General features: G+C 33.0%; 2 protein-coding genes across 20 annotated transcripts in view; both read left to right on the top strand.

The window, feature by feature from the left end:
- The first annotated feature begins 492 nt into the window (after nucleotides 1–492).
- Nucleotides 493–3,565, top strand: LOC146538380 (protein CutA homolog). Its single transcript, XM_085186552.1, has 3 exons — nucleotides 493–717; nucleotides 979–1,136; nucleotides 2,814–3,565. Exons 1-3 carry the CDS (start codon nucleotides 615–617, stop codon nucleotides 2,973–2,975), a joined length of 423 nt encoding a protein of 140 aa, XP_085042678.1. The 5' UTR covers nucleotides 493–614; the 3' UTR covers nucleotides 2,976–3,565.
- A 789-nt stretch (nucleotides 3,566–4,354) lies between these two features.
- slo (calcium-activated potassium channel slo) overlaps nucleotides 4,355–20,845 on the top strand; it is a 68,043-nt gene continuing 51,552 nt past the window's right edge. For all 19 annotated transcript variants that reach the window (XM_085186532.1, XM_085186541.1, XM_085186537.1 and 16 more), the window contains exon 1: nucleotides 4,355–5,371. In XM_085186532.1, coding sequence (XP_085042658.1) covers nucleotides 5,060–5,371 — 312 coding nt within the window. In that variant the 5' untranslated portion in view covers nucleotides 4,355–5,059. The remainder of the gene's footprint in view (nucleotides 5,372–20,845) is intronic.

Genomic DNA, 20,845 nt, shown 5'->3' with positions numbered 1-20,845 from the left:
AGACATAAAAAAATATTAAAATATAAAAGGTATAATAAGTAACTAAGGTATCGTGTATTTATTATTTAATTGAAAGATAAAGATTTTCTGTTCTTTGATTATGGCGTTCCGAAAATAAAAATTAAAAATAAAACCCTCTTTTATTATTGTCAACTGTCAATTGTCAATTTCAATGGAAAAAAATGATGTAGTTAGTTACTACTCAAGCTAGGGATGAAAGTGAATAAAATATATCGATAATTATTTAATCGATATTTTTAAACTGTATCCATTATTACTGGGTAAATAAATAGCGATGAAGCGATATTTTTTGATACTAGAGAGAGATCTGATGAGCGTGGTGCGTGCCAATTGCCAATTTGCCATTGCCATTTGCCAGTGCTATAATCGACTTGTAATCGATATACCAAAATATCGATATTTTTTCATGAATTGCTCGATAAATATCGATATAAAATAATCCATATTATTCTAGTATATTATGCCCCTTGATAGATATTATCTATGGGAAAAAAATAACAACAACAAGTTTTAGTTTTATATTTTTATATTATTAAAAAACCAATAAAATAATAGAATCAGAAGAATCCTCCAAAAAAATCGTGGAGCGTACAATGCTCAAATTAAATAATTTTAAACATCTTGCTTTATACTTGTCAATTTTAAGACCCACTATTGTAGTAGCACAGGCGAATATGTCTGGAAATGTAGATGCCGGTAAGAAAAGTAACGAGTATAATTAATTTGTATTTACAAAATAAAATAAATTTAGTGTTTTTTTTTTCTGCTTTACATCGAACGGTTTTATCGAAATTCTCTAATTTTCAGCTGCTACTAGGTTAGCTGCGAATAATTAAAATCACAAAAATTGATTTAAAATTTGTTTACTTAAATCTTTGTTTATTTAAACGTCTCTCGGTTTATATCTTTAGCTAAATAAATTTATTATATAATCCATCATTTCTTTTATTATTTCAGATAAATTTTCAGTGGCATATGTAACAGTGCCTAATTCTGAAGTGGGTAAAACAATTGGACACGGCTTAGTTAAAAATAAACTTGCAGCCTGTGTTAATATTGTTCCACAGGTCACATCTATATATGAGTGGAAAAATGAAATCAATGAGGATAGTGAGGTTTGTATAAGTTCCATCTGTATATATTCCCCAAATCCTATAAGTTAATCATGAAGCAAAATAATAAATAAAATTCATTATAAATATTATTATATTTTGTATTCTATGTATATTAACCATGCATGTGTACAAGGATGTTGCTGCAGAGTGAGGAGATGAGAGCAATGTCTTGGAATTGCAATACCAATGTAAAGTTGAGCTCAATGCGCACCTTCACTCTCTACTTAACTGAATTGAAATAATACTACTAGTAACATAAATTACATTCGAGAAATGAATTCAGATTACAGGACAGGACATTTTCTAATGAATCTTTTAACAAATTATCAAATAATTTTGCTATTATAATCTCACTTCTACTTCTACCACACACAGACTAACTCTAAAATTATTCCTGGTTAGTTTGTTAGTAAATTTAAGTTTATTCGTGTTCTTTTGTCAACTAGTCTTCTCCAGTTTATCTTTCTACTCACTTTTGCATCATAATTATATCTTTTTAAAAACAATCTTGCTTAACAACCTACACACAATATTCTTCATTCTTACAGTGCCTTACTATATTATATTGTATATCAGTTTCACACTGTATTCTGCACACAGCAGGGTGGGCAGAGGGAACATAGTGTTGAGACACTCCATTTCGCTTCCACTTTCTGCCAAATTCTGGAGGCACTCTGTGCCCCTGCGCCACAACTGTCCTCTATATTGTTAAATAATAATAATAAGCCCACAGAACTGCTTGTGCACCCCTGAATTCTTGAGGTATTGATTTAAGTGAATTCAAAACCACAATTTGACTCATCACTAGAGCGAAGAAATGTTTATAGGTGCTTGTTTGTACCACTACTACTACTTTGTGTTATATTTATTATATTATGATATGTGGCTTTATTATATTATTTCACTTTGACAATTGATTCTAAGGAGGCAGTATTTCAGTTCAGTTCTTAATTTATGGCTCGTTTCTTTAATTATAATTTTCTTAAATAATAGAAATATAAGCAATCATGGTTTATAAACTTGTCACTTATAAAACCATATCACTGATACCTTACATATGTTTGTAATTGATTAGGCAACTGAATGTAAATTTTATAAAACCAGTAAACCAAAATTATAAGTATTAATAAGTCTAATCAAAACCTTCAATTTGGAAAAGTATTTTTATAATTTCCTTTTTTTTTAAGGTTTCACAGTGGGTAGGCTGAAGTAACCTAATGTAAAACATTTGGTTCTTCACCGTCCACCGAATTGTCAAAACATTATATTGTGAATGGTGGAACTCAGGATCGCACTTGTCTTGTTGCCAGAGCAAAGAAATGAAAATATTAAATAATTCAGCCCTCGAGTGATAATCGAACCTGCGACCGTCACGTTTACAGCCACACGCTGCCACTGTGAAACAAGTTGTTACGTTTTCTAAAATATAATAATTATTTCTATGTATTATTAAAATATTTGTATTAAAATATTTGTATGTATTTCTATGTATTATTATATATTAGTGACTGTAACGCGACGGTTGTGGGTTCGATCACCACCTAACAGGTAATGCCTCGAAAAATTCAGTGAATAGTGGGGAATGGAGTGTCTTAACACTATGTTTCCTTTGCTTCGCCCTGTGCAGTATACAGCGTGAAGCTGGTCTAATTTTTAATTTAAATATTTTGTTTAAAGGCCTTACTGATGATCAAAACAAGAACGTCACTCGTCGACAAGCTGACAGAATTTGTACGTTCAAATCATCCATACGAGGTGTGCGAGGTCATTTCTTTGCCCATAAAAAATGGTAACCCACCATATTTGAAGTGGATCGGAGATACGCTACCTGAAAATTAAATAAGTTTTTATGTATGTTAAGTTCTCTTTTTTTATTGTTGTTTGTAGAAGTATATTAAGTATATTATTGTTGATAGAAGAAATTAGTTTTTGAATTATTTTAGTTAGAAAAAATACTTTTAAGTGTTTTCTTAAACAATTTAATTTATTCTTCATTTAGTTTAGAGTAATGATTGTAATGTTATAATGACAGGTGTATTTTATTCTAAAAGATTAGCAACCAAATCCTTGATAAAAATTGTTCCATATTCACATAAAATGATGTATTAAGTTTATAATATTAAGTAATGGATTAAATTTATCTATTTATTTATGCATATTAATATAAATACATGTATTTTTGAGAGGTTTGATTCGAATTCGAATTATTTTTATCTCATCGATCTGGTAATGGCAAAGCGCAGGGTGGAGTTCCGCCGCCCAACAATGCAGTAAAAAAAGAATGAAAATAAGACTGACACCGCATTTTCGACTCCTCTAAAATTGGATATTAGCCTTAGTTTATTCTATTTAGTTCTATAAATATATATAAGCTAATATGTAAAAAAGATTGAAGTATTATTTAGGTAATAAAATCAGAATAAATTGTTGTATCTTGTTTTATTTATATTATTTAAATATTTAGGGGCTTGTCGTGGCGCAGGGGCACAAGTGGGTCCAAAGTGAGGAACGGAAGTGTCAACGGATTGTGTTAACACTAGGTTTCCGGGTCCTGTCTGCCTGATAAAATATTTTGACGTAGTCGAAAATCGTTTGTTCGAAAATGTTTGTATGTAACGGTTGTACGATCGTTACACAAAGAGGGATGTATTTTCGTTTTAATTATTTTCATTTGTGCCAGATTGATAAGACAAAATGCGGCGTTGAGCTCTGCCAACTTTATATGAATTGTCCGTAAAAATTTTCGTAATAGAGATATTCCATAAATTAATGCGTAATGTATATGTAAAAAATGAATCTACTTTTCAGTTCATTCCTTTAATTATGAGCGTGTCATTTGAGCATAAATGTCACATTAAATAACACACAAAAAAGAAAACGGGTTAAAAAAATACAACATCAGTATAGTTTTTGTCATCACGTATTGCATTTTGAAGGGTAGGCATAGAAAAATTGTTTTTATCTAAGAATTATGTCTATTATTTTTAGATTTTAAAACTATCTTAGTATTTTGATTAACTAAACACATGAGTTTTCATTGGCAAAGTGATTTAGTGCTCAACTGGTACGTTAGGAACGCCATAATAAAAGAACTGATTCTGAACAGATGAGTTTTTTTCAGCATAATGTATGTCTTATAAAAAAATATAAGATTTAAAATATAATTAACATCAAAACTTATTACAGAAACATGGAACAATAATTAAAAGAAAATTTCATCCAAATAAAAATATGGTTTTATATAATTTAGATTTTTGAAAGTATATGGCAATATAAATGAACTTGAATTTTGCCAAATCGTATGAAACTAGTTAAAGTAATTTTATATTCTGTATCGCATTATAACACTCGCTTAATAATCAATACAGATAGTAGACGAGTCCGAATTTCGTTCACGTAACATACAATAGAGCCATGTCCCATTTCACGTTTCCGTAGACGTCTACGAGTTTCGTAGCGCACAGTGACGCACGCAGAGGGCGTCAGTCACGCGAAACCGAAATCATTGACCTCTCTAAAACCTCCGCATTCCCTACAAAATATTCTGAACGCCACAACAAATACACGTTATTTTTGTGGCAACACCGAGCCGTAGTCTGCTCGGGTCCATCGAAGCGGTAGTGTCAACCACAGCGGTAGTGAGTCTCTCTGCGCCGCGTTCTGTTGAAATGTCCATCTGCATTGGTGCAGTGAGGAGCTGAAGCCAGGTCAGCTGGTGACCGAGAGGCGAGGTGAGCTCGAGGGACAGGCGCTGGCAGCGGTAGGGCGCAGCAGGGCCAGCATGGGCGGGCGGTAGCGGGGCTCGCGGGCGCAGGCGCGGATCGATCGCGCACAGCGGGCCGCGCTCAGTCGCGCGCGGGCAGCGTGCGAGCGCGCGCGTCGCACGTGCACGACGCGCCTGTCTGGATGCCTCGCGCCCTGGAATGGCTTCGTCCGAGGAAGGGACGACGACCGCGCCGTCTGAACCAGAATGCCTCAGTGTCAGAAAATGGTGGTGCTTCCTCCTATCCTCGATCTTCACGTTCCTCGCGGGCTTTCTCGTGGTGTTGTTATGGCGCGCGTGCGCGTTCGTTTGCTGCCGCAAGGAGCCGGAGCTCTCGCCCAACGACCCCAAGCAGAAGGAGCAGAAGGCGGCCCGACAAGGGAAACAAGAGTTCGAAGGCACCTTCATGACCGAGGCCAAGGACTGGGCCGGCGAACTCATCTCCGGCCAGACCACCACAGGACGAATACTGGTAAGTTTTTACCATGATATATTTACCATATACTGTTGAGCTATCCTCCACTGATAAGTGGCTGATAGTAATTATATACCCGATTTCATATGGAAATCCCAGCAAAAGATTGAAATAAAACCATAGGAAATAATATATACCCAGTAGTAATCCCATTACAATATAATATTTGACTACCTCCGTTTATAGCATCATACTTGCATAAAATCGATTTCATAACCAGATTAGAATAATACACCTACACCTTGTCAAAAATCCATAGTGAAATTCTAACATACGTATCTAAATCACATATTAAATCAATAAACATTTGTATTTATTTGTAAGTAATAGAATTTTATTATCAAATCTCCGCGATATCACGTAAGCTGTCTTCGACCTGCCCACTCGGTACGCACTTGTTATAATGGCAGTGACCCAAGATTGACCCACTTTGGACGAAAACATTTTTCCGTTCACAAATTCTCAGTTAAGTATATTGATTGGAAGAAGGGATTTAAAAGGAACTATAACAGCTAACATTTATTTTGGTATCTGAGATCCGGCTAATATTAACTATTTTTCTATTGATAAACTAAAGAATTATATAATTGGAGTAGCACGATTCGACATAATTTGAAATTTTGTGACGTCATCCTGTTACGCATTGGGTGACACAAGGAGGTAGATTCATCTTTTATTTAAACATTAAACGTACAATATCAGAATCCTTTATAAAATCTACTAATAAATTAGTCATATATAATCGTCTTACATTATGATATCTCTTAACTTCTAGTATATTGAAATTGAATGTGTGACAATGTGGCTTTTGTCTTTAAATAAAACGTAATAGCAGGTCATTAAAATAACGTTTAAGAATAAAAGATCGAAATACACATTGGTTTAAGTAGAATTTTATTGATATGGATATTAGTGGTTTGATAGTTGAACGTATAAATGATACGTCTAAAATCAAATGAATTATTAATAACACCTAAAACGAGTTGAGAATTTCAAATCATTCGGAATAAATACATGTACCTATCAAAGTTCAAAGAGGCCGTCGTAACGCGACGGTTGTGGGTTCGATCCCCACTCGAGGAAGCGACATATTTATTTACGTTTATATTTCCATTTCTTCGCTCTGGTGTCGAGGCAAAGCGCGGCGTTGAGTTCTGCCACTCAACACGCAATGCCTCCAGAATTCGGCGGAAAGTGGGGAACGAAGTGTCTTAACAACTAGATTCCCTCTGCCTATCCTGCTGTGTGCGGGATACAGCGTGAAGCTGATTTTTTTTATCAAAGTTCAATTCTGCATCTGGCTTATCTTATTTCGGGAAACGAACCATTTCATGTTGAGCAATGGAACTCAACACCGTAGGTATTTTGAAATAATGTATGCCCCTGAATGGAATTCGAATCCATTACCATCTGGTGTACAATCAGACGCTGTACTTCTATGCCGATATACTATTATATAGACATGGACATAATAATATGTCCATTTATTTTCCGTGGTTAAATTTTTGGATATGGCACACTAGCTAAGCTAAAGGCAATATAATATTAAAATAGTACTCAGTCAGCGCTACTCCTAATTTATTCTTTAGTAAATTATTTTAATTAAATTCACTCCATGTTATGTTGCGAGACTGCTGCATCTTGCTGTGCAAATTTATTCTCCAGTTTTATTCTAAAATTTTTGTTTTCAATGATTTGATATTGTTTTTCTTATTATTTTTTTATTATTACGTCTGATTTAAATAATGTAGGTATAGATGCTTAAAAATAATTATAAATGTACTTGTTAACGAACTAACGTCTTTTTGTACTCCGATGCCGACTGCCGTCCCACTTCACTAGATAAAGAAATTGATGATTGACCTCAACAAATTATTTATAGAACATTATTCATATTTATATCTATCTATAGATAGATAGAAGAATATTATTAACATTGTAGACAGAAAAGATAAAATACCTAAATTCAATCATTTATTTGAGACCAGTCGTGGCGCACTGGTTGTACTTGTGCCCCACAAGCGTGCAACTGTAAACCCGATTGGGTGTGGGTTCGATTCTCACTTGGTAAATAACACTTGCATGGTAATTAACTACCTACATATTATTTTTGTTATACATATATTGTAGATATCAGTTACCACTTCTAATGATTTTAATCATTTATATTGATTATTGTTATTAACCCAAAAGATTATCTTAGCTTATTCTTAATAACAAACACATAAAAAAAACAATTTTTCTATCTAGTTTCATAAATATTACAATTATTGTGATTTTATATTTGTTTTTGAGTGATGAAAATATGCATAAATTTAGGTGGAATTTCGCATACTTATTACAAATTGTGAGTACAGTTACAGTCAAACGCGGCTGGTTATGGGTTCGATCCTCAGTTCGAGGAAATGAAATATTTATTTAAATTTATATTTTAATTTCTTCGCTCTAGTGTCGAGGCAAAGCGCATCGTTGCCTCCAGTAGTCAGCGGAAAGTGAGGAACGGAGTGTCTTAACACTACGTTCCCTTTGCTTACCCTGTTGTGTGTCCAAACTTGTACACAAGTGTGTACAAGTGTACAATAGCACAAAATAGGCAAGTGTGGAAGAATTGGACAGAGACCTTTGCCCACCAATTGGTCAGTCACAGTCTAGCATAATAATATGAAGTTTTCACTCGCGTATATATTTTAAGAACAATTGGTACCGCGCACACGCCTACGCATCCGCATACAAATAAAAACAGTCCAGGCCACGCCTTCCACATATAAAACGGCTAGAAGTCAGAGATACCTCCAATTTTATGTCCGCCTGAAAGGTCTTATAAGTTAGCCAGGTTTCTCATTTTGGTAGGTACTTTAGTCGTTCTATAAAAACTGTGATGCTAAATAATAAAACTTTTTGGTATTGTTTAGGCAAACATTTTGTTGGCAGAATAGTAGAAGTAGTACCTAGTCACTTCATTATCTTTTTTTGTTTTGCACGAATTTTATCTAAGTGAGTGCTAGGGAGGTCCAAACGCCCATATTTTGTCCAAGCTGACGATTAAAACCTATTATAAATTGTATTTTATTATGTAAAATGTGAATTATTGATATTTTCTTATGTACGAAAATGAATAAAGAAACATATACAAAATTATCAAGTTTTACTGCTGTTTATATTTAAATATATTAAAAAAAAATCTCACTTGAAATTTTCACCTATAAAGCTTTTAATTTCATATTCGACATATTCATTAATAAGGAATGAAAAAACATTAGCAATAGCATTATCTTTTTTTTTTAATGTACAATCTCCGCCGTGTCTTCTCCACACAACGTGATATTGGTGAAATGATATGTGCTCTCTCTCAACTCTCCTCTCTCTCTCTCTCTCTCTCTCTCAACTGGCACGTCATAGAAAAAAAAAGAGAAAATATTGAATAGAGCTTAATTAAAACCTATAACCGTCATGTGCAACTGATTGCATACGGTAGTCGTAACTGCGCCAAAGTGGTATCAATATTAATCGTTTTCGGAATGTAAATTAAATCTTTATTGCACAATATGGCTTATACGTAATAATTAAAATTAATTATGGTAATATTGTATTGTGTTCTTTATAATAAGCGATTTGGAATGTGTAATTGGATATGGGGAAGGGAGTGTCTTAACACTAATTTCTCTCTACCTACTCGTATGAAACCAGCAAATTGATAGTTTTTTTACTTGTTAACACGTTTCTATTAGGCCGAACTGTAACCCAAGTATGTAATAAAATGTAATAAACTGAATTTAATAATTGTATCATCATAAAACTTGGCAGTCGTACGTTGCTCACGTGACGACACAATAATATGGTATCATCAAAGTGGGCTGGTGATGGAGCCAGGACCATTCATATAGATTATAGTCCCGAATACTTTACATATATATAGTACATTACATACTAAAACGTGTTTTTTATATTTTTTTAACTAAGTTTATAATTATTTAGGAATGTAGTCAAAACCACTGCGGAATTAGAAATTAATAAGAAGAAGCAATAAAGATTATTACCTATATAATTGAATGTTATTAGATATTAGCGAAACTCGGAACGAGATAACTTTTTTTCTACGAAATATTTTAGTAATTAAACGTAAAGTATTCTATAAAATTAAACATTAGATTTTATTTGACAAAAAGTTATGCTTTTTTCTCTTTTAGATTTAATTAATTGTGTGTCACTTTTTTAATTAAAACAAGCGTGTTAGGTCGTTATGTGTAGTAACTTTCATGAAAATTAATTATAAGAATTATTAAGAATGAATAATTAGAATATTTGTTTAGCTTTTGTGATTTTACCGTATAGTTGAAAAAATCTGATAAGAAAACGAAACATTTAACGTAAAAATAATTGATCAAGTAGGTACATAATTGATAGACATCATGCAAACGGAGCATTAAAATATCTTATTTTTTTAGTATCCCGCACATGGCAGAGTAGGCAGAAGGAACCTGGGCACCTAGTGTTAAGCTACTTCATTCTCATTAAGGTACTTCCGTTGCCCACTTTCCGCCGAAGTTTGGTGGCGTTTTGGTTTAAGTGAAGGAATTCGACTTAAATGGTTTGTGATATTTGGAAATAACGAAGTTTTAGATAAAACTAAAACTAAATTTACTGATTTTTTCGGGCTTCTTTTCAAACGAAAACGCTCTTGCTTATAATTTAAGAATTATATAAATTATATTACCCTTATTTCAAGTTATTTTTATTTAGATATAACAATGCTGCAGTAAAGTATAAAAAAATCTGAATCAGTATTTAGGAATCGTTTACTTAAAAACTACACAATTTGGGGCACACAAAAGGCGTAAGCGTACAACACAAATTGTCAATAGTAGGTACCCAAAAATCCCGAAACTTCGACCACGCCTAACTTACATAGAGAGCTCAGCCAACAAGAGCCAGCGCCGACAGCACGCGACGCGTAATGGACCCTGACCCGATTCCGTTATCGATGTACCCCCTAGTTCAAGTACGTTCGCTTTCTCCCATTGAAGCGATGCGGCTATGAGCGTGGCAATAAGCCCTTTTTCACTGAGTTACTTATTTTCTTTTACTGGTTTATACTGTTTTTACAACTATTTGTGTTTGTTTGTCATTGATTTGTATTTACGTAAGTTAGATGTAATACTCGTATACTAGGTCTTCTATAGGTCTTTTGCCCCGTGGGTTAATGAAGTATGTTGAAAAAAACTAGTGATGCATCACTCTGTTCACCACATTCCGTCAACTTTAAATACACTATGTTTTTTCTTCTTTGGGACTCCATTTAAACAAACTGAGGGAAACGTATAAATTTCCTTTAGTAGTAAATAAAAATAATGTCTATTTTAATATCGAGATTTCTTTGTACTATTATTATATTTTACTTTGTTAAATCATACCCAATCTAATAAAATAACAGATATATATGTAGGTATATATTATAAGTTTGTATTTAGTGCTTGCTATCCGTATTTTTTACCCTTGGCTTAATTATACACGCAGATATCATTTGACAAAAAATACTCGTATGTATTGAGTGTTTGAAGGTCGTCTAGTCTATGTTTTTATCTTAAACTTATTGTCGATTCAAAATATACAATTTACTTGATGTTGATACTATCTTCTATTTTGTATTTTCATTAAGAACATTAATTTATTTTTTCATATGCACACTGTAAGTGTTTTACCTTCTATTCGTTATCGATCCAAATACTCATTCCATTATTTATTTGTAATCTGTTCATATGAAGTATTTTAAAATCAAACGTAAAGGTTAAAAGTGAACTTAAATTTGTTTCGAAGGAAAGTGGGGAACGGAAGTTTCGTAATGGGAATGGGTCCTCAGGTTCTCTCTGCCTACCCTCATATTTTTTAACGTAACTATAAGAACTTAACTGTCTAGAACGCTTAGTCAGCTCCTAAAAAGCGCGGTTTCGGTCCCATTACATTTAAATATTAGTACTTTTTCCTTAATAGTGAATGGCAGTTTAAAAAATGTTAAAAAATTAAATTAAGCGCACTACTCTCGCATACATAAATAAATAAATAAAATCTTCTTCTTCTTCCTGGTATTAAACCCGGCTATTACCAGGGTCTGCCTTCCTACTCAACCTACTCCACTTTGCACGATCTTTTGCGTCCTCGGTGGTTAGACCATTGGCTCTCATGTCCTGCATCACGACATCCAACCAGCGCTTCCTTGGGCGTCCGGGAGGTCGCGCCCCAGAAACTAATATAGCAAGGCACTTGCTAATTTGCAAATAAATAAATAAAATAATATAAAAAATATCTAAGGAATTTAACATGACGTTGTCTGTACATTGATACGAGTATACAATACAAAGTTATATTAATAAATAATGCATGCAAATATTTTCCGAATTCGCATTTCTCATTGATCATTCAAGGTAACATTTTTTGTTATAATGGATCACTAGTGACGTCTTGATTTTTGATCGATGAGACGCAGCAAATGCAAACTTTTGTTGTTATGTTTTTTTTTTGTTGTTTTGTTGTTATTAAACATACCCAATTCGAATAAATCCAATTATAATATAATTAATTTTTGTAATAATATATTTTTAATAATAGTAAAAGAGGCCAGTCGTGTTGCAGGGGCACAAAGTGTTCTGCAAAATCGACTGGTTGTGGGTTCTATTACCACTCGAGAAAATGAAATATTTATTTAAATGTATATTTTCATTTCTTCGCTCTGGTGTCAAGGCAAAACACGGCGTTGAGTTCCGCTACTCAACTCGTAATGCCTCCAGAATTCGGCAGAAAGTGGGGAAGGGAGTATCTGAACACAAGGTTCCCTCTGCCTACCCTGATGTGTGCGGGATGCAGCGTGAAGCTGAAAAAGAAAATAGTAAGAATGTTATGTCGTATTTTAATTGTCGTTTTTCCGATACTTTATCGGCCTCCATTCTACTATGAATTATTAAGGCAGTGTTTTAAAAAAATCCTATATATAGTACCTTACAAACATTGGAATTGTGTTAGAATCAATAATTAAAACAGCCTTTTGATTTTCAATAGTGAACGCTGTTATCGTTAGTTTGCTAGTTCACTGGTAATTTCGGACGTTATAAATCTACTAATTGATTTCTAACTGAACTAAACTTTACTTAATCGATCTATTTGAATATGAAAACATATTTTAATTTTATATTAAGCGATATTTAAGTAGGTACTTGTTGGTTTTTGGGTGCAAGAATCTAACTTAAGCCTAATATATGAATAACGACTGTTGTTAATAAACTAAATATATCTAAACACCCAAAAAATATAAGATAACATCTGACTAAATACTACATTAAATTTGTATTAATAAGTTCATATTTTTAGGAGATAGAACGGTACAAACTAACAAACACACAGATACAAACACATATATAAGACTAAGGATTTGCATTAGGATTAAATAAAAAAGAAAGTACCTAGAAAGTAAAAACGTAAAATTTTCCTGATAGCTAGCCAACCTTTAAAAACTCCCAAGGAACGAGCTGAACTGGCATAATAAAACGAATGTTTCCTGTAATTACAACGAGTGATCCGTTACAATGCTTAATAAGCGTAAAGGACTGGGAGTTTAGCTTTTATATGCCATAAAACATACGACTTTCGTATTCAAATAAAAATTCACAGCTAATTTTTTGACTATATTATATTTATGTAGGTATATTAAAAAAATATCTGTTTAGAAATTTTTATAACTTTTAATTTATATGACTTTTTTTATTAACAAACACTAATTGTTAAGGGAAGTCGTTTCTAAGATTATCGTGCACAAACCAACAGACAAATTTTGTGTATACTTTGACCTATTACATTGATAAATGCCTTCAATAATAAATTTTACGTTCTTTGCACAGAGAGCGAATAGTTAGGTTTAAGTATATTTACCTACGAGTATATTTATATTGTACATGGGAAATCACATACGAGTACGTTTTTTATCGTTTTAAGTCTAATTTAAAAAAAAAATACTATCTGTATTATAAAAAATAATTTATTATTTATTTAAATAATATATAAAAGCTAAAACATGGAACGTTTATATAATTTTTTTATCAAACTCCTAAAACTGTCGCGTGATCAGCTTTTATTAAAGTAGGCGTATAATATTTTTGTAAAAACATTGTTGTTTAGTTGTTTCTTTATTGAAATCAATAAAGTTTAGTCTATATATCCAAGCCTTGTACGCTTTAATAATTTTGTTTTATTTTTATATATTTTTAAATAATTTTTAGGATATGCAAAGTTAAGTTAGTCTGGAGTCATATTGTGTTTAAAATAGATACGGTTGAAGTTGTAAAGCTTCAATTTTAAATTCCAGAAATGAATATTGACATTGAAAATTTTAATTCTATATTTCCTTAATTTCATTTTTCTGATATTATGTTAAATAATAAATAATTATTTAGCTTCCAAGTTCGAAGCAGGTAATCTAGTAAGATCAACCCATATATATATACCTAATTATGTACATTTTAAGATTTTTTTACTTACATGCTGCTTCGCAAGTAGGCAGAGGGAACCTAGAAACTTAGTGTTAAGACACTCCACTGTTGAGTGACTAAACTCAACGCTGCGCTTTGTCTCGTTACCAGAGCGAGGAAATGAAAATATTAAATATTTAATTACCTCGAGTAAAAATAAATGAAGAGAACCGACAACCTGTCACGTTCAAAATTGCACGCTTGTCCCTGCGCCAAGACTGGTCTTTTAGTTGTAAAACAATATCATCCTAAGTTATATTAAAACCCACAAACCTTTGCATTGAGTCAACCACACGGCAACCACACAATAGAGTTAACATATATTATATATTGTAACTGACCTATATACGACCTAATTAGTGCCAATGCATTTCTAGTCTAGTCCCGTAAGTTTCCGGCCACCATGTTAGAATGGATATCGATTTATTGTAGAAATAGACGAAACTATTAGTTCTATTCCATAACTTCATTTTGTCATGAATTGTTGATGTTCGCTTAGATATGGAAGCATTCAGTCTATTTTCATTAGTTTTACTGAGTAATACTACCAGACCAGTAGCAAATACTACTGGGAATTTCTCATAGACTTACTAGGAATACTATACTAGTATTAATATTTATAATTTATATTTTACTTTATGAATAATTGAACGTAGCACGATTTGTATCCACGCTTGTTGGATACTGTCCAAGCATTGTAGCCAATTAAGCTATATGTTCACATTTTGCCACGCCGAAATTGCAATACGGCTGTTACTACTTCTGTTGTCAACGCCTTTGTAGGAATATTTTTAGTGTTTTGCTATCCAAATATTGTTTATTACAAAGAATTATCTTTTGGCAAAAGCGAATGCTACCCCATAAATTATTTTCGTTAGGTATATCGTTAAAAATCACAGAAATGACATAGGGATCTGGAAAGGTGTCCAGGTCGGTTCATATTTGAGACAAGAATACAACAAAAACTTGATTCAAAATTAGTTATATATTTCAAGGACTGTTTTTTTATATCCACTATATCGATAACCAGTCTTTAAAATATTCTTTTTAGACTTTATCAGTTTCTCAAGCCATTAAATTGTATGAAATATAAACCCTTCCCCTCAAAATTACAATTATATAATAATTGACTCGAAGTCAATCTAAATCTGTACCAGTTAACCTTATAGAATATTCTACAAACACCTGAAACGATTTCTGAAACCAAATATAGAATTAAACATTTATGCCAAAGGTTCTATTTTGCGATTTGACCTTTCCAAGTGGATCATTCTATTTCCGTGGATGTCGTTTCGGGCCCCAATATTCCGAAGGCTGTTCTGGTAAGTCGATCCAGAGCTTTCAGATATAGCCTAGAGCTTAAGACCTCAAGGAATACTAAAGCACTTTATTCTTTAGTATTGGATAATCGAATAGAATTGTTTATAGGTTGTTGGGAATTTTCTTTACGTTAAGTAAACAAATTGTGAGAGTTTATTTTTTGTACTTTTTTTTGTTATGGTAGATTTTCTTTTGATTAAAATAGTTGTATTTTATCGTGCTTAATAATAACTAGAGACCCAATTGACGCGTACAATACGCGTTGCCATAGCAACGTATAGGTCTTTTTATATAAGCTTTTAATGTCAAACAATTATGATAGTGTTTGTTATATTCATTTTATTATTTTAATTATTTTTTTAAATATTTTTAAATATTAGCATCCTGTACTATAACTGTGCCAAATTTCTTTTCTCCTCTGTCCGTAATTTTGGTAAAAGGAGATGCAAAAAATTTAATTCACATATTAATTAATATAACTATTTTGCTGTTATAAATTATTTAGTTCAAGTAAATCAGTAAAAAGCATTAAAACTATAGCATTGGCAATTTTTCATCATAAATATGAAACAGAGCCAATGATACTGACGTTATATGCACATTAACAAGACGTAGTACTTTATACTGTGACGACATTCAACAAATGTTTTCCATAGTAGGTAGGTACCTACCAGAAAACGGAAGTTGTTCAAGTGCGCATTATTAGACAAATAGATTTTTTTTCAACTTCATGCCGTATCCCTCATGTATTAGGGCAGGTAGAGAGTGTTGAATCACTCCGCTTCCCACTTTTCGCTGAATTGTGGAGGCCTTTAGGGATCCACTCCCGACTTTGCTACGTGATTTGAATATATATTTTTTAATAAAAAAAAAACTATTTTCTTTCTATTACTTCTAAGAATCCATATACAAAATTTCATAATAAATTATAAGCAAAAAATCATTTTTAGAAAAAGCTTTTATTTAAACGCTTTAAAAAGGAGAAAATAAAATTTGTCTTTTAAATTTTAACTATCAACTCATAACCTCATTGTACACAATTTATATGATCATAAAAGCTTGTCGCGCGATTTACTTGTGTAACTAAACTAGTGCTAATTTAATTATGTAAAATCTGCTAAGTTTCAATTTTTAAAGTTTCAATTTAATTAAATATTGATAAACGCGACAAGCTTTTATGATCATATAAATTGTGTACAATGAGGTTATGAGTTGATAGTTAAAATTTAAAAGACAAATTTTATTTTCTTCTTTTTAAAGCGTTTAAATAAAAGCTTTTTCTAAAAATGATTTTTTGCTTATAATTTATTTTTTACTTTTTAGTTACCACTGGCTAGGTTTCTCACACTAGAGACATGTACCACGATTCCGCTTCTATGGTTAGGAACGCTGTTGGCGACACTAGACCCTTCCCGATTACAGTGGGGGTTCACCAGGGCTCGACTCTTAGTTCGTTCTTATTCAATGTAGTGCAGCCTCCATGGCTGATGATTTATGCCGACGACATAGCACTCATTGACGAGAACCAACTGACGCTGGAGCGTAAAGTGAACCTCTGGAAGGGTACGCTTGAGAACGGCGGTCTTAAACTAAATGTGTCGAAGACCGAGTACATGGCCTGCGGGAGCCTGGACTCGAGCACGATCCTTATAGGTTCTGAGCCAGCCGTTAAGTCAGAAAAGTTCAGGTACCTTGGATCCGTTATGCACGAGTCTGGAGGCATCGATCACGATGTCAATGGCCGGATAAGTGCTGCCTGGGCCAAATGGCGGGAGGTCACTGGTGTAGTCTGTGACCGAAGAAAACCGCCAAGCTCAAGGGACTGATATACAAGAGCATCATACGGCCGGTTTTGTTATACGGCAGCGAATGTTGGCCAGCACTATCTCGGCACACTCAGGAGCTTCACGTCACGGAAATGAAGATGCTGAGGTGGATGTGTGGCGTAACACGGTCTGACCGCATACGCAACACATTTGTTCGAGGTAGTCTTGGGGTCCGTGACGTAGCGGATAAGCTCCAAGACAACACACACCAACACAAGAAGCCGCCACCTGAGATGGTTTGGATTGGATGGTCTAAGAGCTATGTCGGATGCAAGTGCCTTGCTGTATCAGTTCCTGGAGTGAGACTTCCTGGACGCCCAAGGAAGCGCTGGTTGGATGTTGTGATGCCTAATATGAGAGCCAATGGTCTAACCACCGAGGACGCAAAAGACCACGCAAAGTGGAGTAGGTTGAGTAGGAAGGCAGACCCTGGCAATAGCCGGGATTAATGCCAGGAGGAAGAAGGTTTCTCACACTAGATGTCATATTATTTTTCTAATTATTCTCGGCAATCCCTTTCATTCGATACCCGTATTGCAGATGTGCATAAATAATAACTATTCCGCCATCTTAGATGTTCCGCCATATTGGATTTATAAAAACGTCACATTTTTCGAGTTACTCTCAACGAGTCCTTTCAATAGATATCCATATTGTAGAAGTAGACTAAAATTAACTATTCGGCTATCTTGGATGGTCCGCCATATTGGATTTAGAATGACATTAGATTATTTTTCGAGTTGCTCTCAATGAGCCCTTTCATTTGATATCCATATTGCAGAATTGCAAAAATAATAACTATTCGTTCATCTTGGATGGTCCCCCATATCGGATTTAGAATGACGTCACATTATTTCCCAAGATGCTCTCAAGAAGCCCTTACATTTGATACCCATATTATAGAAGTACATTAAATATATCTATTCCGCCATCTTGGATAGTCCGCCTTATTAGATTTAGAATGACGTCACATCATTTTTCAAGTTGCTCTTAAGAAGCCCTTTCATTTGATACCCGTAATGTACAAGTGCATCAAAAATAACTATTCTGTTATTTTGGATGGTTCGCCATATTGGATTTAGAATGACGTTACACTATTTTTCCAGTTACTCTCAACAAGCCCTTTTATTTGATACCCATATTATAGAAGTTCATGAAATATAACTATTACGCCATCCTGGATGGTCCGCCATATTGTATTCAGAATGAAGTCAAAAACCTTATCGTGCATTGTCATCCAAACCAAACGTGTATACAAAATTTCAGCTCAATCGTACGAACATACCTTTCATTATATGAAAGCACAAAAAACTTGAATCGTGTCAATTCTATTGGATTTCAAGTGATGTCACATTATTTTTCGAATTGTTCTCGGCAAGATCTTTCATTCGATACCCGTATTGCAGATGTGCATAAATAATAACTATTCCGCCATCTTAGATGTTCCGCCATATTGGATTTAGTATAACGTCACATTATTTTAAGAGTTACGGTCAACGACCCATTTCATTTAATATCTATATTGTAGAAGTAGACCAAATAGATACTCGGCTATCTTCAATATCCTTCTTATAGGATTTAGAATGACATCACATTATTTTTCGAGTTGCTCTCAACGAGTCCTTTCATTTGATACCCATATTGTAGAAGTACATTAAAAATAACAATTCCGCCATCTTGCATGGTCCGCCATATTACATTTAGAATGACGTCACATATTTTATCGTGCATTGTCATCCAAAGTAAACGTGTATACAAAATTTCAGCTCAATCGGTTGACGATATCTACTTCAAAATTGAGCTCTAAGATTTCACCCGAACCCACATACATACATTGCAAGTTAAATAAAAGCTTTTAATAATCAGTTGAGTAGGTTTGGCGTGAAAGCGTAACAAACAAACTAACATTCACATTTATAATATTAGTATGATATTTAATCGTGTTCTATATATAGTAAACACTATATATAGAGCACGTTTGAAAAGAACTCATATTTCGCCGCGAACAAGTGCTTTAATACGCAACGCCCAAATGAAAACCGACGCTTTAGTAAAAGTAGTCCATCTTAGAAACCACCTGAGATAAGGTATAATAGACTATGCATGAATTAAGGTGTGGTACTTAAAAAAATTGTATTTTGAAGCGTTTTGTACATTTTTTTGTTAAAATTATAATTGGTTCATTGTAGGTACTTACTGAGGTTGAGAAATCATGTGTATTTTTACAAACGAACATTGATTTTTAACATTAAAAAAATACAGGCATCCGTATAGTAGAATCAATTTCATTACTTAACAAAAAATAAGTATAAAAATAGAAAAATCTAGATTCTCTTTTAGTATAGGCATTAAGATAAGCACCCACAGCTGATATATAACCTACTTCCAGGCGATTACTTTAGCCGCTACTTCCAATTTCCCTTTGGACAACGTCTCGATAAATTGAACGCCCATTGTAACTTTTATGCAATTTATATCAGGACTACTATAGTCCAGATTTTTTGTCTTGTGGTCTTTTAACGTGAACGAAAAAGTTTTTTTTGTACTTTGGCAATCTTCGTTTAACTTTTAATTTTTATTTTATTTAGAAAAATACTAGGTAAGTTACTTTTCAAACGTGTTCATTAATAATTATGTAGTTCAAGCATGTGCAGCCGCGAGCGGGTCGCTAGTATTAGTATATAATTTTAAATATTTACAATATTATGACGTATGTCGATTTAGACATTTCAAAACACTAACTTAAACATCCTTTTGAATATTTTAAAACTGCAAAGCCTCTGACCTATTTCTATCCTTTTATGTAACTGGCATATCGATCTAGCAGTAGAAGCTGTATAATGTCCATGCGATCCACTGGAAATACCATTTGAATGTAACAATGAAAAAAGAGCATCGTTCATCAAATTAATTTTGTATGTATATTATACACATACAAAATATTCTTTAACAAAAAAAAATTGAAAATCTGTCACTGAAGAGCAAAATAATAAATATTATTAACATCAATGGCCATTAGGTAAATGAATAAATATTAATAATCCCTTATATTTTAAGCCTGTTAGTTGTATTCCTTGTTATTGTTTTGTCTAGCAAAATATTAAATGAAATTTAAATAGTGTGATCTATTAAATTCGTTTAAAAAAATAGTTAAATTTGTTAACCGTAATTAAATATGTATTTTATGTACTAATTTCGACATTAATCAAGAAATTAATAATTAATTTTATAATTAAGTAAAATGTTTTTAAAATATCGTGATTTTTAATTTTATACGTTGACTTATTAAAGATATGGATGAGTTATTACAATAGACAGTGCCCTCTTCTCTCCTTTATTTAATTATCAAAACCAACATTCATAACAAGACAAATGCAATGTGAAACGATTAATTAAACTAATATTTTATTAATTTTGTAAGGGTTCATTTTCTTCTTAAAAGATACAGAACCCGCCCTAAAAAGCAATTTTCTTCAATGTAGTTCAATTACCCTAATTAAAAGAATTACCCTCCTAATATGTATATTTTATTAAAGAACTTCAGAACATAAGAAGTAATTTCTCTTTAAAATTTAATGCTTAGTACAATTAGGTTGAATATAAATGTTAGAATGAAATATTTCCTACTTTAATGTCTTCGTTCTGGTGTCGAGGCAAAGCTCGGCGTTGAGTTCCGCCACTCCACACGCAATGCCTCCCATAATATGGTGGAAAAAGGGGAACGGACTGTCTTACCACTAAGTTTCCTTTGCCTAAAAGACTAAAGCTACTAAATTTCAACCAATTCACATAAGAAATAATAAGAAATAAGA

The sequence above is a fragment of the Heliconius melpomene genome, chromosome 6 (genome assembly GCF_056956725.1).
Source record: "Heliconius melpomene rosina isolate 202511_hmr_F chromosome 6, ASM5695672v1, whole genome shotgun sequence".
In the NCBI taxonomy this organism is placed as follows: domain Eukaryota; kingdom Metazoa; phylum Arthropoda; class Insecta; order Lepidoptera; family Nymphalidae; genus Heliconius; species Heliconius melpomene.
Note: the sequence above shows the minus strand (reverse complement) of the source record. Positions and strands in the feature narration are given on the sequence as shown.